Source organism: Coffea arabica, chromosome 2e (assembly GCF_036785885.1).
Source record: "Coffea arabica cultivar ET-39 chromosome 2e, Coffea Arabica ET-39 HiFi, whole genome shotgun sequence".
Lineage (NCBI taxonomy): Eukaryota > Viridiplantae > Streptophyta > Magnoliopsida > Gentianales > Rubiaceae > Coffea > Coffea arabica.
The window spans coordinates 20,428,141-20,442,292 of record NC_092313.1 but is presented as its reverse complement, the minus strand read 5'-3'; the positions used below and the strand labels follow the sequence as shown (position 1 = coordinate 20,442,292).

Here is a 14,152-nt window from a genome sequence, read left to right as displayed (position 1 = left end):
AACAAATTGAAGAGATGGTTCTTTTTTTTTTTTTTGGTAATTGGATGTACACATTTGACATTCAACCCTTCTTCAACTAACTCAATAAAAATCAATCTCTTTTTTCCTCAATTGTGGGTCGAAGTACTCCATTTTTCCATAATTCTACTACAAAATAATCGAGGAGTGTAATTCCGTGGGTATTTTTTTTTTCTTTTGCGCTTTTAACTGGTAGTTCTTTTGGGTTTGATCAATTTCTGAGTTGAAGAATATGAATGAAAGCCTCGAGAACTTCTCTTGCCACCCAATTGTAATTCACTACTTCGACTTTAATCTGATATAAACCGAAAAGCAAACACGTAGACATCGCTAATTTTAACCATCACATATTCCCCTTCTCCGAGTTTTATTTTACAGTTTGTACGCCATCACCACGTCCAGCCTCAAAAGCTACGTGAGCCCTTGTAGAGGTTTAGATTAAAATTACATTACATAAACAAGCTCAGCTAGTGTGCTATCCTGGCAAACAGAACCTCAACTTGATATTTGCTTGAGGCTATGATTTCACTTTGTTATCTTAACTGCCATTGATCTTCTCAATGACAGATATTAGCCCCTGGGTGCCCAGCTTCCCACCCCCATTAGCCACCATAGAAGCAAACAATTGTTTAGTCAATGCAGCGCCAGGCAATACCACCACTTCACCCCCTTCCTCTTCCCCAACATCCACTCCCATTCCCAAGTCCTTCACCATATATTCCGCGACCCCACCAGGCTTGAAGTCCTTCTTGATCATCCTGTCCCCGAACAACTCCATCACCATTGATCCAGCTGCACCGCCTCTCACAGCCTCCACAAACTTCAATTTGTCCAAACCGGCTTTATCCGCGAAAACCAGCCCTTCACTCAGCCCAAGTAAATTCGCCCCAGCGGTTATCTGATTCGCTATTTTACAATGCTGTCCCTTCCCAGGGCCGCCAACATAAGTCACCCTCCCCATTTCATCAAACAGTGGTTTTAACCACTTCACAACATCCTCATCTCCCCCGGCTAATATCGCCAATTTGCCATCTCTCGCTCCGATGTCGCCTCCGGAAACTGGGGCGTCAACGGAGTGGCAGTGTCTTTCAAGGGCAGAATCATAAATCTGCTTAGCCAGGGTGGGGTGGCTGCTAGTGTGATCAATAATGACTCCGTTGGGATTGAGAGAAGGGACAAGGTTCTCTAGCACAATTTGTCGAACATCTGATGGGTGTCCCAGCATCGTGAAGACGACATCACTTGCACGGGCGAGGTCGGCGACGGAGGGAGCCAGATGGGCCCCTTTGGATTGGAGAGGGGCGGCCTTTGACGGGGTTCGGTCATAGACGGTGACGGAGTAGCCGGCAGAGAGGAGGCGGGAGGCCATGGCGGAGCCCATCACGCCTATGCCTACCCAGCCTATTCGGGTTTGGGTCGGGGTTATGGTTGTCGGGTAGCGGGCGCTCATCCTTCACTAATGACTAATGAGAGTGAACTGCAGGAGCGTGTAAAGATGCTTGATCAGTAATGAGAGAAGTGATTAAAGTAAACCAGAGTATAATTATTTACATTCGGATCCTTATTTTCATTTTTAATTTGGATATCCAGGCTCACATTTTCAAAATCATGATTCTGCAGTCGGTTTGGAGTTTTTGGTGTTTGGATCACAAACTCGATGATTCACCAAAATATGAAAATAGCCTTCTAAATCTAATCTATAATGGAGTTTAAAATCAACTTAATACAAATAGATAAAAAGCATAATAATTTGTCTAAAGAAGAGAGAAGTCTTTGAATCAATATTTTGCAATCTAAGCTTCATAGAACACAAGTGCAGTAAGTCTCTATACCAGTGATTGTCATGGTAGCAACTAAGTTATGCGACTTAGAATCGAATCAAAAAAAGTTTTGGTGCTTCAATTGAGCTTCAATCGAATCAAGCTGAAGCAGATGTTTTCTCAGATTTATGGAGGTAAACTGGCCGAATCTCCCGTTTGGTCCTTTACATTTTCTTCTGCTGGCAACTTGACGCTTACACGTTGATCAAATGTCGAGTCGAACTCATGCATCTGTCATTTGCCATTTTTTCAAAAGCTAATGAGGACCGAATTCCTAAACCAATTTGAACTGGTTGGCTACTGCCTAGTATACGACGTTAGGAACATGGAATCTGTATTAGGTTTAGTTCATTCAGAAATCATTCTTGTAATCCAAAAGCCTGACCGTAGTCCTTTTTTTTTTTTACGGCAACGATGGAGTCTAAAAAGACCGTGTATAAGAGACTAGTAGCAACATTAGACCACTGTGTGTAAGAACTTGCTAGATCAAAAGGATACTCTGACACCTCCGACCTACAACCCAAAGAGGAACCTTAGTCCCTTTTTGGTAACCACTGTGCCAAAACTCAGTGGATTACAAGATTGAACATGAAATTGCTTATCAATACGAAAACAAAATGAGAAAAGAAAGTCGAGTTTTCGTAAGCAAAAGGCAATAAGTTGTGTCTGGATTTAGTGATAAACAGTGGAAGAGAGTAACAAGGAACTTTATCTACCTTTTTTATTCCAACACGTCAGGAGTGAGGAAGGTGCATCTAACTGGGTACTTCAGGTGAAGGGAAAGAGTTTGATTATGAACTTGTCTCTTTTAGTATAACAGGATTCTGCAACTAGTCGTTGGCTAACTTCTTACCACGCATGCGGTTGCCAGGCCTTTCAATCCACGGCAATGCATTTGGCATGACAGACACAGAAGATAGCCATGTTTTTGCTTTACTACTATCATCGCTCCATAGTTTGTTGAGTGTCTGACAAACCAAATCCCTAAAAATCTTTCTTCTGCAATCCCTACTGTATTTAAGCCAGATAACATAACACAACACATAGAATAACTAAAACATAAAGATGACAGCCTTACAACAGGAGTTTTTTCTAACAGACTCTTCAAGCTTCCTAGCTGCTGCAGTTTCCCACGTCTACTTTCATCTCCTAGTAACCACTATTCTTCTCTTGGTTGTTTATCTTTTCTACATTAGATCAAAATGCATTTACCTTATTGATTTCTCTTGCTATCTACCACCTGATAACCTGCGTGTCCCAACATCCCATTTCATTGAACACTCTGAAAGATGTCAGGTTCATGAGAGGGAGGCAATTGATTTTCACACAAAAGTAGCTGAAAGATCAGGTGTCGGGAATGAGGCCTGTGCTCCTTTATCTGTACATCAGATGCCTCCTGATTCTTCTTTGATACGATGTCGAGAAGAAATAGAAACTGTTCTCTTCACCGTCGTAGAAGACCTTCTCTCCAAACACAAGGTTAATCCAAAAAGCATTGACATAATTGTATCCAACTGCAGTATATTCTGCCCCATACCATCCATCCCAGCTATGATCATAAATAGATTTGGTTTCAGAAGCAATGTTAAGAGTGCCAACCTTAGTGGAATGGGTTGCAGTGCCGGACTCTTGGCTGTAAGTTTAGCAAAAGACCTCCTAAGAGTCCATAGCAATTCATTGGCTTTGGTTCTAAGCATTGAAGCCGTAACTCCAAATGGTTATAGAGGAAATGTCAAGTCCATGCTTTTAGCCAATGCCTTGTTTCGGATGGGAGGTGTAGCCATTTTGTTGTCCAACAAGAAGCGAGACAGACAGACAGCTAGATACAAACTCAAACATCTCTATCGAACACACATGGGTTCTAATGATCAATCATATATGTCAGTTTACCAAGAGAATGACAAATCTGGTCATCTTGGGGTGTCCATTTCGAGATCACTTCTACATGTGGCCGGAAATGCGCTAAAGACAAACATAACAGACTTGGCACCAGCTGTCTTGCCTTACTCGGAACAACTTCTGTACGGATGGTCAGTTATCCGCAAGAAGATCTGGACAGTTAGTACCCAGAACGAAATCCATCTGCCCAATTTCAAGAAGGCTTTTGACCATTTTTGCATACATGCTGGAGGAAGGGCAGTAATTGATGCCATTGAGGAAAATCTTGGGCTGAACAAGGAAGATGGAGAAGCCTCCAGAATGACTTTGTATAGATTTGGTAACACATCATCTTCTTCTGTCTGGTACGAGTTATGCTACTTGGAGAGCAAAGGGAGGGTAAAAAAGGGGGACAGAATCTGGCAAATCTCTTTTGGCAGTGGCTTTAAATGTAACAGTGCAGTTTGGGAATGCATCTCTCACCCTGACCCAAATGTAAGAAATGCATGGTCGGACAGAATTCATTTGTATCCTGTGGAGATCCCAATCATCGCTGATCACTGAAAATTCGGGTGTAAATCAATTAGTTCATAAACGACAACTAATGCATGTTGAAATTACACCCATGACAAAAATTGGTATGGTTGGATGGAAACCCGTGGCCATGTGACATCTATGAACAGACCTGGATAGATAAGATGAGCATGTAGAGAGAGGTTTCCGACATATCTTCCTAGAAGTCATAATCTAATCTGCTGGACAATTTAGTGCACAGAATGTAAATCAATTATAGGCTTAGCAAGAGAAAGTGTACCAGGTTCTGCAGGTTATCGTAGAACCTGGCAAACTTAATGCAACACATGAGAATGAAGGCCAGAGCTTCTACAGTAATTAGCTAAACTATTGCTGCTATCACTAAATTTTCTAAATCCCCTTAGGATTCTTCAGAATTTTTGGCACCTTTTCTCCTCCTACACCATTCAGGTTATTTACAAGAATGTTGTGGGTTTTATTGGAATTAAAAAAATAATAATGGGGGCTTAATTTGACTTACCAAAATTTGGAATGTGTTAAGCGATGATGTAAAAGTCAACTTTAAGCTCGATGGTAAAAGATCAATTTATTCTCAAATAAATGAGCATAGGGACACAGCTACATAAATGAACTTCACCTGTAAAAGTTGATGAATAACACGACTATTCTTCTCTTTTATTTCCTGATTGTTTCCACGACAATACACATGCAGGCGCTGCTATCAGCATTTCACTACTATGGAATGCCCAAGGCTTTTTTTTGTGAATTAAAGTTCCAATTTTTAGCCTTTTTTCAACCTTCTTATGATTGATTTTCTATGACAATAATTTTGAGTATGTGTGATTATTAAGTTGGTTGGAGGAATTTAGGCTCAGAGATATTGGTGTTAAATTTTGGAAGTGCAATAGACATTGATTATTACTGGGGAATGGGAGGGAGGAATTGGTCCATATGACAGAGGAAGCTTTGAGGGTTATTTGTGAGGGGTGGGAAGGTGGATTCAGATTTCAGACATTTTCACTTAAATACTTTTTATTATAAAAATTTTATTTTTAGAAAATACACTCTATACAAGTTCTTAGAAAGAATGCATTTGATGCGACTTCATCGAAATTAAGTGGAATTTGCAGGAACAATTTGAATTAACCAGAGACAGAAAGAATGGATCCAAATAAACTTGGAAACCAACTTCAAAATTGCCAAAGAAATAATTACCCAGAGAGCAGGAAGGAACCATAAAATACCTGTACTGCCTCATTTAGTCCTTGTCCGACGAGATTTTGTTATTGACACTACCTGCTGCTTGGATAATAATTCAGCAACAATTTGGCATCCATACAAGTGAGACTTCTTGAGGATTAAGTTTCTTGTAGAGGAATCAACAGAATAGCCTTGACCTGGCATCCACTTTAACAACTGAAGCAGCAAGTCTTTCTTCTCAGAGTCCTCAACATACCGTGATATAGCCATATGAAATAATTTCTAAGACAAATAACATGACAAACAGATTAATTCCAGGATCTGCAAGCTGAAGACTAAGCTAGACACTTTAGCCGGATAAATCTTTCCAGATTGACAGTCACAAAAGTTGAGAAGCATAGAAAGCATATAAGCATAGAAATCTTTTGCCAGTTGTTTGTCTACTTAATCAGACCTTAGATGCATTAAATATGTCTAAATGAATGGCATACACAGTTCACATATCAGCCACTCTGACTCCACAATAAAGTAAGGAAGCAGCTTTGACTCTTCCCATGAGCTGCTCTTGGCACATTTATATAAGCAAGTAATAAATAAGCAAGTAAAATTTATTACCACAGATAAAGCTGCTCTTGGCACATTTATATAGAACACAATCAGCGCAGAAGGACAATAAGAAAATCAATTTTGCATGTGATATATAAGAGGAGATCAAACTTTTCCTAAACCACAGATTAGACAACCTAGGAGCTACGAAGCATTAGTCATGTCCCAGTGTCTTTGTCTGCAGAATGTGGACAAGTATGAGTGTAGTCCAAATAGCATCCACTCCGAACATCATTGCAATAAGCAGGGAAAGTGCTCTCCCATCTTCTTTGAGCTTCAATGCAAGTTTACAAAATCTGTTCCTAAAATGGACGTAATTAGGACGTTCGTTGAGCACTAGGATTTTACTCAACATCAACCTAAATGCCTGATTAGCCACTGGAAATTTCAATGAAAGGGGAAGGTTGCCAGCATCTAAGAAGGGACCACAATATGTACAGCACTTATTCCCTGGAAAACATTTTCTGCATAGATTGAAAGGTCTTAATTTGCATCTGATTTCAAGACTTAAAAAGTCAATGATCTGCTCTAGACCACTTCTTTAAAACTTCAACCATTGCTGTCGGTAATAGATCACGCTCAAATATGATAATTGATGGGTCATGTCTCAAGTAGCATAGCACCAAATAGCCTAGGAAACAGTTAAAATATTTGGAGACAACTCAGATTGATGCAACTAACCTCAAGAGTGACAAATAAATTTTTCTTAAAGGATTTATTCAAATTAAATATCACTTCGCTACCTGATCAATCTTGTACCCAGAACTGTGAATGGCCTTTATTACATCATTTACCAAGTTTATATTGCCTGATTTCATGAAGGAAACTGCAAATTTCTTTGTGGCAGATTGAGAAATGGAGCCTGCATTGTCCTGCACAGTTGAGAGTGCTTAGCACGTTTTTATGAGAAAAATTCATATAAAGATTGACTTAAAAGTCATTGCATACCTTGATTATTATGTATGCATCTTTGAGAAGTCGTCCGGCAACTAAAATGTGCAAAATTTTCTCATGAAGAGCATTGCACATGGTTCTCTTGCTATATTTCAAGATATTATATACAGAAAATGCTTCAGCATGTGCACCAGTTTTACCAAGATAATGAATTAAAGAAGAACATAGTTCCTGCAACACGAAAACCCACAAGAACCAGTAAGCAGATAAATGTTGAGTCTCAATCTGCAGCAAATTATCAAAATCTAAGATAATTCAGTTGCAGCACGTTCCAAAGAATATTACAAAGTTACACATGTTCAAAGCCCCAAATTGCAGCACAATCTAATTTTTCAAAAGAATAGATATAAAGAATCAGGAAGCCACAATTGTAAAACCAAATGAACTCCGGGACCATAATGAGACGCAGCTTTTTCCCAAGAAGCACAAAGATGTAAAATGTGGGATATCTGCCTCCAAACTCAGTGGTATAACAGCGTTAGTAGCATAAAAGCCATAAAATCTTTTAGCAGATGAAGATAAATGAGAAAAGACAAATAAAATATTTATTGTCTTTCAATTGAAGAAAAATTTGGCCAACACCATTGAAATACGAATAAAAATTCCAACCATCTAAGTTAATTTGTTAGATGATGATTTAAAAATGAGAACACCTTTTTTGGTACACATAGTGCAGGCTTTGCTTCTGTCATGGCATGAATCTGAGGTAGTGTGCATCTTATAATATTGGGTCAACACATTCTATGCAAACTGAAAATGTATATCCAGTGATGCGTGCAATTTTTTCATCATCCCAAGCAACAGGAGGCATTCGAAATGCTGCTCCAGTAAAGAAATAGTACCGGTGAATTCAAACAGCAGTTGGTTAGCAATCAATAGGATAAACAACTAAAAAGCTTTGCAAGTGGGTCACAAATCACATGTTAGCACTGTTGGCCGAAGGAGATCTTTTTTTCTGGGCAGAGCCATACTGAAGTTCCTTAGGCATAGTCAAGAATGATAGCATGTGTTACTAGGGACTGTTGACAAAGTGACATATTATAACATTACCACAGATACTATTATCATCATAATCATCTGTCATGAACCTCAGTGCCAGATTCTAGTTTACCTCCTCTGGTTGATGGCCTTTCTTGTGCATGTCGTCCAGGGTATGGTAAGCAAGTATATACAGCTTTTCTTTGCAAAAATACCTTATTAAAATATGAAAGGTATTCCAATCAGGACTAATTGCTGACTCATCCACTTTCTTCAGCATTTTCATCACATTGTCCATCTCTCCCGCTCGACAGTAAGCACAAAGCATTGTATTTAAAATAACTATATCATATCTATCATATTTTGCTTCATAGCTAGAAGCCAATTGCTTTGCATCCTGAAGGAGCCCACCACGGCAGAATCCTGATATCATAATACTATAGGCATAGCCATCTGCAGATACATACAATAAACCGCTTAAGTTACTTTTAGGTCAAGCAGGCATTCCTAAATCACAAAACAATGAAGCACATTTTTCTCATGCTTTTATGTTTTCCCCTAGGTAATCTTTCTTCCAACTTGTTTCATGAACCAGTTTTGAATAAATTCACATGATACAACAGGATGAAAGTTTACACTGAATGTAAATTAGATGATGGCTACTAAAAGATTGCTGCAAGGAGGACATTGTGGCAACTAGACATACCAGTTTTCACATTTTTATTCTTCATTTCATCAAAAAGTGTTTTTGCTTCAGTGACTTTTCCAGCCTTTACTAAACCATCCATAAGTATACAGTACGGCATCTGCAGTAAAACAGAATTTTATAAACATTCTAAAGGGAAGCTTTTAAAACTGAACCATCATAAATTACACCAGTTTCAGCAGATGATGAAAGCGATATATAGAGGATGATGGAGGTAGAATAGAGAAGCATTATCAAAAATTGGCCAACTAGGGGATCATTTATTAGTTTCAGATAAGGACTAGGCAAGTCAATAAGATCCTTAAGAGTCATGTCAAAAATAAATAAATAATCTTCAAAAAACATTAAGGTAAAACAAAACTGGTCAGCAATTGAGCAAGCATGAAACAACCAATTGTAGTTTGCATGAAATTGTAAGAGCTCAAAAATATCCACTACTCTGTGTGTGTGTGTGGCATTAGAGCATCATACCAATGCCATAATGATGAGCAAATGCGCATCTTGAGACAAGGAAAAAAAAATGCATTCTCCCTTCCCTCTCCCCTCCTTACCTTCCCATAGCAAGAACTAAAAGGATTCATGTACTAACTGCAACAATTGCATTAAAATCTTTTAACAACTTTGGAGATACATAAAATATATCAATTGCAAAGAAGTATGTATACCTCATCCTCTGCGTAGCCTAGTTTATCCAATTTGTTTATCAGCTCTCTTGATTTCTCAAACAAACCTCCTCTAACATACACTTTTAGCAAAGTTGTCAAAATAACCTGTAAGAATGTAGCGTTTGAGAACATAATTGAAAAGATATACCTGTTCCATAAAACTATGAAATCATAAATGTCAAAGATAAGATATTCAGTATACTTAATGAAAAGATGTGGTTCGAACAATAGGTAACCAAGAACATATACTGTATCATGGCATAAGTTTTAACACCTCAGAGAGAGAGAGAGAGAAAGAAGACTCATTTGAAAACTTTATGAATTGCATGAAAACGTAAAAATCTATAATAGGACTGTTTAGAAAAGGGAAAGACAGTGTTTGCCAATGCTCAATTCTATTATTTCTGAACATGACAAGAACAGATTCTGACAACAACTTCACCATGATAATAGTATTTAGTAGAATCATTGTTAACTTCACTCTGTTTAAGAAACTGTACCATAAGATTCAGGGAGTCGCCAATTTCCAAAGTACTATATCTTTGGTAACAAATTTCTTGAAGACAAAACTTATAATCAGCAAGATAGTCCAAAAGACATATTTTTCTTGCCGGAGCTTCTAATATCAAAACCAGTACATACTTAAGCCACTTTATTTGTTCTCAAATAACATGCTGATCAGACCGACTAGTTTATCCTGTAAAAAAAAACTCAATCATTAGCCTATTGTCTTTATTCCCAACTCATACAAATGTAAACATATCGCCCCATGTTATTGAATTTCAAAGCAGTCAAAAAAGAAAGATTCATTACTATTCGAGCAATGAATCCACCTCTTCAACTCATGGTTCTGAAACGAATATGTTCACACATGAATTGTCAACTCAGTTTAAGAAAAGCTGGCCCATTATTCTCGGAGCCTGTTGAAATCTATATTACCATCTGATGCATCTTGTGTCTAGATCCTAACTGCACTAAGGTACACTGAACTTACATATGGACCTCATAGTAACCCATGAAACCTCAAAATCAAAAGGCTAACCAAATTAAACTTATATCTGTTGAGCTACAACGATAAAACACCACTGTAGCTAAAGGCGGTTTTGCTTCTTCGAATTTCTTTGACATTTTCCTTTCCTTTTCTCCTTTCCCCCCTTTGTTTTCTCATTATAGCTTCTCCTCCTTATAACAGGTAACAAAAATTTTAAGAACAACTTCGCAATTCAATTGCAAAGTAAGTTCTACAGAATTAGCAGTGACCAAAAGCAGAAGGAAGTATTAAAAAAAACTTGTATACTTATGGCTGCATTCATTAGTCAGAGTAAGAGGGGGATACAAAAAAACACCTAACCTTATTCAACACTAACCCTCCTGATTTCATCTCTTGAATTAACTCATCCGCCTTTGTATAGTTTCCATCAACCGAGTAGGCATTGATCAATGAGCTGTAGTGGAAGACATTAGGAGAATAACCTTCACTCTTCATCTCCATAAAATATCGCTCTGCTTCTTGACATTGATTATTGGAAGCACATACAGATAAAAGTGTACCATAAATTACACTGTCCATCTGCAGCCCATGGTATTTCAGCTCTCGAACCAGTTCTGTCGCCTTAGAATAACCGTCTTTGACTTTTGCACAGCCTACAAGTAGCTAACAATGGAAAAAGGAAAAAATCACGAACTTCTGCAAAGCATTAGGTTTTATTAACAGAAGTCATCAATCTTAAAAACTACATTGGTTCAAATTCAAGTAAAATAGCAATCAAGAGTTTAGATGTTGATCACATTTTTTTTTGTATGGCCAAATTTCTGATACAACCACCTTTTTACCTCAAACAACTCTAGTAATAGTGGGTGAAGAAATAGATTACCGTAGAATAAGTTACAATGTCTGGTTTTAGGCCTGCTTGCTTCATTTGATGAAACATGTTGAGGCACCTCTCAAACTTGCCATTTTTAACGAGACAATCAAGAACAGAGTTACAAACTGATACATTGTTCCTTGTCAACTCATCTTTAATGCTGTTGTAGATGTCTAATGCCTTCATAGGATCAAGGCTTTTCCCCGTGAATTTTATATAACCGCTGTAAGACGCAATGTTCGTCTTCTCATTTTGTTGCATCCAGGCAAAAAGCTGTAACCATTTAAAATGTAATCTCATAATCATTATTTTCAAGCAAACAAAAGGGACTAAAATAAACGTGTCCAGAGGTCGACGGTAAGGACAACCAAGCAGAAAAGCTTTTCCCCTGCTAAAAGTACCGATGCACGAATTGACACTGAGATTTAAGGCATAGAAATAGCAAGAGAAATTGAAACCTTGCTTAAACCAAAAAAGAAGTATAGAAACATACATATGCAGCAATTACAATGCTCAATAGATGTATGCAACAAAGAGGAACTGAACTAGTGAATTATAGGTACAATGCTTAGTACATGAGACTTGGGTGCTTAAAAAATAACTAAAAAACTTGTCGTTATACAAAAGCTTATTACTTAAATGCACAGCTGGAAACTAACAGTAATATTCCTTGCTGTAAAGCTTCTGGGATATGTAGTGTAATCTCCACTATATAATTACAGGTAATAGACATTCACAAGTTAAAGAATTTATGTGAAAACCCCAAAGTAATGTAACAATCAACATGCTCATAACAATCTGGAGAACTCTGTTCCAGGACAGAGTTACAGGATGATTTAACTTATATATTATATTTGAGAACCATATGATAGAAGAAACTGGAAGAGTTCGTACAAAGTTTACAACTGCTGTTCAGCACAAAAAGGGCGATTAGAATTAATAGAATGCAGTATATTCAAAGAAATTCAGGTCACAATTAACATCATTTGAAGGGAAGTATAGACGATAATTTAGTCACGAGTGACAGGTGTAAAAACTATCAAAAATCACAGTTAGCATATAGCGGTAACCGATTATCAAAAATTGTACAACTAGAAAAATCAAAACGAACCTGGGAAAGTTCCTTCCATCGGTTCAGCTTCCCAAAATGGCGCAAAATAACATTCAAATCTTGAGCCTTCAACTTACCTCCAGACCTACAAACCAGCTGATACCATCGCTCACTTAAACTTGCTAATTACCAATCTTTTTTACAACCCTTTAGTAATAATACCAATTCAGAACATTCTAAATATGCGCTACAAAAGCATAATACCAGAGTAAGCAAGCAAAGAATTCCATGATTTTAATGATACGAACTCAACAGTTAGATAAACTTCATTTCTTTTTTCAACAGATTAACAAGCTGATTTCCACAGTCCCAATAAACTAAAACTGCTCAATGTTGAGTAATACGTATAGATTAATAGGTAATCAGACCACACGAAGATTATTAAAACAAGAAAGAGAAAAGGGACCTTAACAGAGCAGAGTCCAAGTCAGAGGATTCCTGAATATCAAGAATTGCAGATTGTCTCGTTTTGTTGCGTAAAGAAACAATCTTTGAAGATTTTGGAGGGACATTTCTCTGCCAATTTCGGGTTTCATTGAGCCCAACAGTTGTTGTGGCAAATACAGTGAATTTGGAGTTCTTGAAGGGTCTAACTGCAGTTGCAGAAAAGGGAAATGGTAAAAATGGGAAACAAGAACACGTTAATGGAGACTGGTTATTGGGGATAGGTGTAATCCCATTTCCAGATACAAGAGATATCTCCATCAACTCTGCTCAAAATCTTTCTCGGTTCAAGAAAATTGGAGGGGAAGAACCGTGGCTGCTGAAGATTATCATTTTAACTGGCCATTGATGGGCCAGAAAAATAATCATTGGATAGATGATAACGGACGGGCCACTGTATCGAAGCCACTTAGTTACGAATGGGCCTTTCGTGTCTTATGGAGCTGTACTCCGATGGTAAAACCTTTTGAAAACCGATCCATCAATTATTTATACAAGCAATTATTTTTTAATACATAACAAATAACAAGAAAAATTCAATTCGATATCATTTGAAACCGAGTTGCAATCAACACATCTTTAACTTTTTCCTCAACATTTCATAGAAGCAAGTACTATCCAAAAAAGTACAAAATCACAAAAACATGTTAAATCATTTTGATATGTATTCAAGTTATGACATTTTAATTTTCAAACTATCACAAAAACATGTTTGCAAACGGAGGTGAGATTTTACGTCCCACGATGGGTAGAATTAATTTTCGAATTAAGACATTTTCGGCATCCTATAATATACATGAACAGAAACCTAATTTCAAGAACTCGAGGTGCCCTAAGTCGAAGTTTTCTTTAATTTGGTTGGGCTTTTGTGGTGGGTCTTGTTCTGCAGCGGCCTCCAAGTTTACGGTTCGAATTTTTGGCTGTGCTGATTATTTACATTCGTACCTCAAGAAACTGAAATTGAGTCATCTGTTCATGGTCAGTGGCCACTAGGGAGGGGCTTAAGTCCCTCTTGGACTATAGGTGAGGGTTCAAATTTCACCTTCAGTGAAAAAAATCTAAGGATTGTGTCAGAGCACTCCCTTGGTCTAGTTGAGTCTGTATACCTACTAGCCCCCTACCACAGTCTTCTTAGCTTCCTCTCCCCCTATATTAGGATAGAGTAGGTTATACAAATGTATCGTTACTGACAAAAAAAAAAAAAAGTGTAAACAAACAAATGAGCCAAATATGAAATTGAAAGAAATAATAATGATATTGACAACTTGAAGAGCTTTGATATCACATTCTGCTTTAGATATGCCTATTCCATTCACGTGGAATTCTTGGTTCAAAACCTTCGTTATTAGATAAAACACGTCTCTTTCTTGTAT

The 14,152-nt window shown here is 37.6% G+C and overlaps 3 protein-coding genes across 6 annotated transcripts; 1 reads left to right on the top strand and 2 right to left on the bottom strand.

The window, feature by feature from the left end:
- Positions 1-319: 319 nt before the first annotated feature.
- Positions 320-2,684, bottom strand: LOC113731858 (probable 3-hydroxyisobutyrate dehydrogenase-like 2, mitochondrial). 2 transcript variants are annotated; one of them, XM_072079770.1, is made up of 2 exons: positions 2,555-2,684; positions 320-1,495 (listed from the first exon to the last, which is right to left on the bottom strand). In XM_072079770.1, exon 2 carries the CDS (start codon positions 1,466-1,468, stop codon positions 557-559), a length of 912 nt encoding a protein of 303 aa, XP_071935871.1. In that variant the 5' UTR covers positions 1,469-1,495; positions 2,555-2,684; the 3' UTR covers positions 320-556. The 2 variants fall into 2 exon arrangements, with proteins under 2 accessions (XP_071935871.1, XP_027113138.1); XM_027257337.2 differs by lacking the exon at positions 2,555-2,684 and adding an exon at positions 1,851-2,470.
- LOC113731856 (pentatricopeptide repeat-containing protein At1g10910, chloroplastic-like) lies at positions 2,606-13,116 on the bottom strand. Of its 3 annotated transcripts, none has more exons than XM_027257335.2 (11): positions 12,742-13,113; positions 12,336-12,420; positions 11,234-11,497; positions 10,711-11,013; positions 9,360-9,464; positions 8,695-8,794; positions 8,122-8,441; positions 7,005-7,181; positions 6,800-6,928; positions 5,495-5,732; positions 2,606-4,276 (listed from the first exon to the last, which is right to left on the bottom strand). In XM_027257335.2, the coding sequence occupies exons 1-10, from the start codon at positions 13,038-13,040 to the stop codon at positions 5,505-5,507; spliced, it is 2,010 nt and encodes a 669-aa protein (XP_027113136.1). In that variant the 5' UTR covers positions 13,041-13,113; the 3' UTR covers positions 2,606-4,276; positions 5,495-5,504. The 3 variants fall into 3 exon arrangements, with proteins under 3 accessions (XP_027113136.1, XP_071935869.1, XP_071935868.1); XM_072079768.1 differs by having other exon boundaries at positions 12,336-12,431; positions 12,742-12,861; XM_072079767.1 differs by lacking the exons at positions 2,606-4,276; positions 5,495-5,732 and having other exon boundaries at positions 6,800-6,918; positions 12,742-13,116.
- LOC113731857 (3-ketoacyl-CoA synthase 7-like) lies at positions 2,904-4,616 on the top strand. The gene has a single exon (XM_027257336.2). The coding sequence runs from the start codon at positions 2,904-2,906 to the stop codon at positions 4,278-4,280; it is 1,377 nt and encodes a 458-aa protein (XP_027113137.2). The 3' UTR covers positions 4,281-4,616.
- Positions 13,117-14,152: the final 1,036 nt, after the last annotated feature.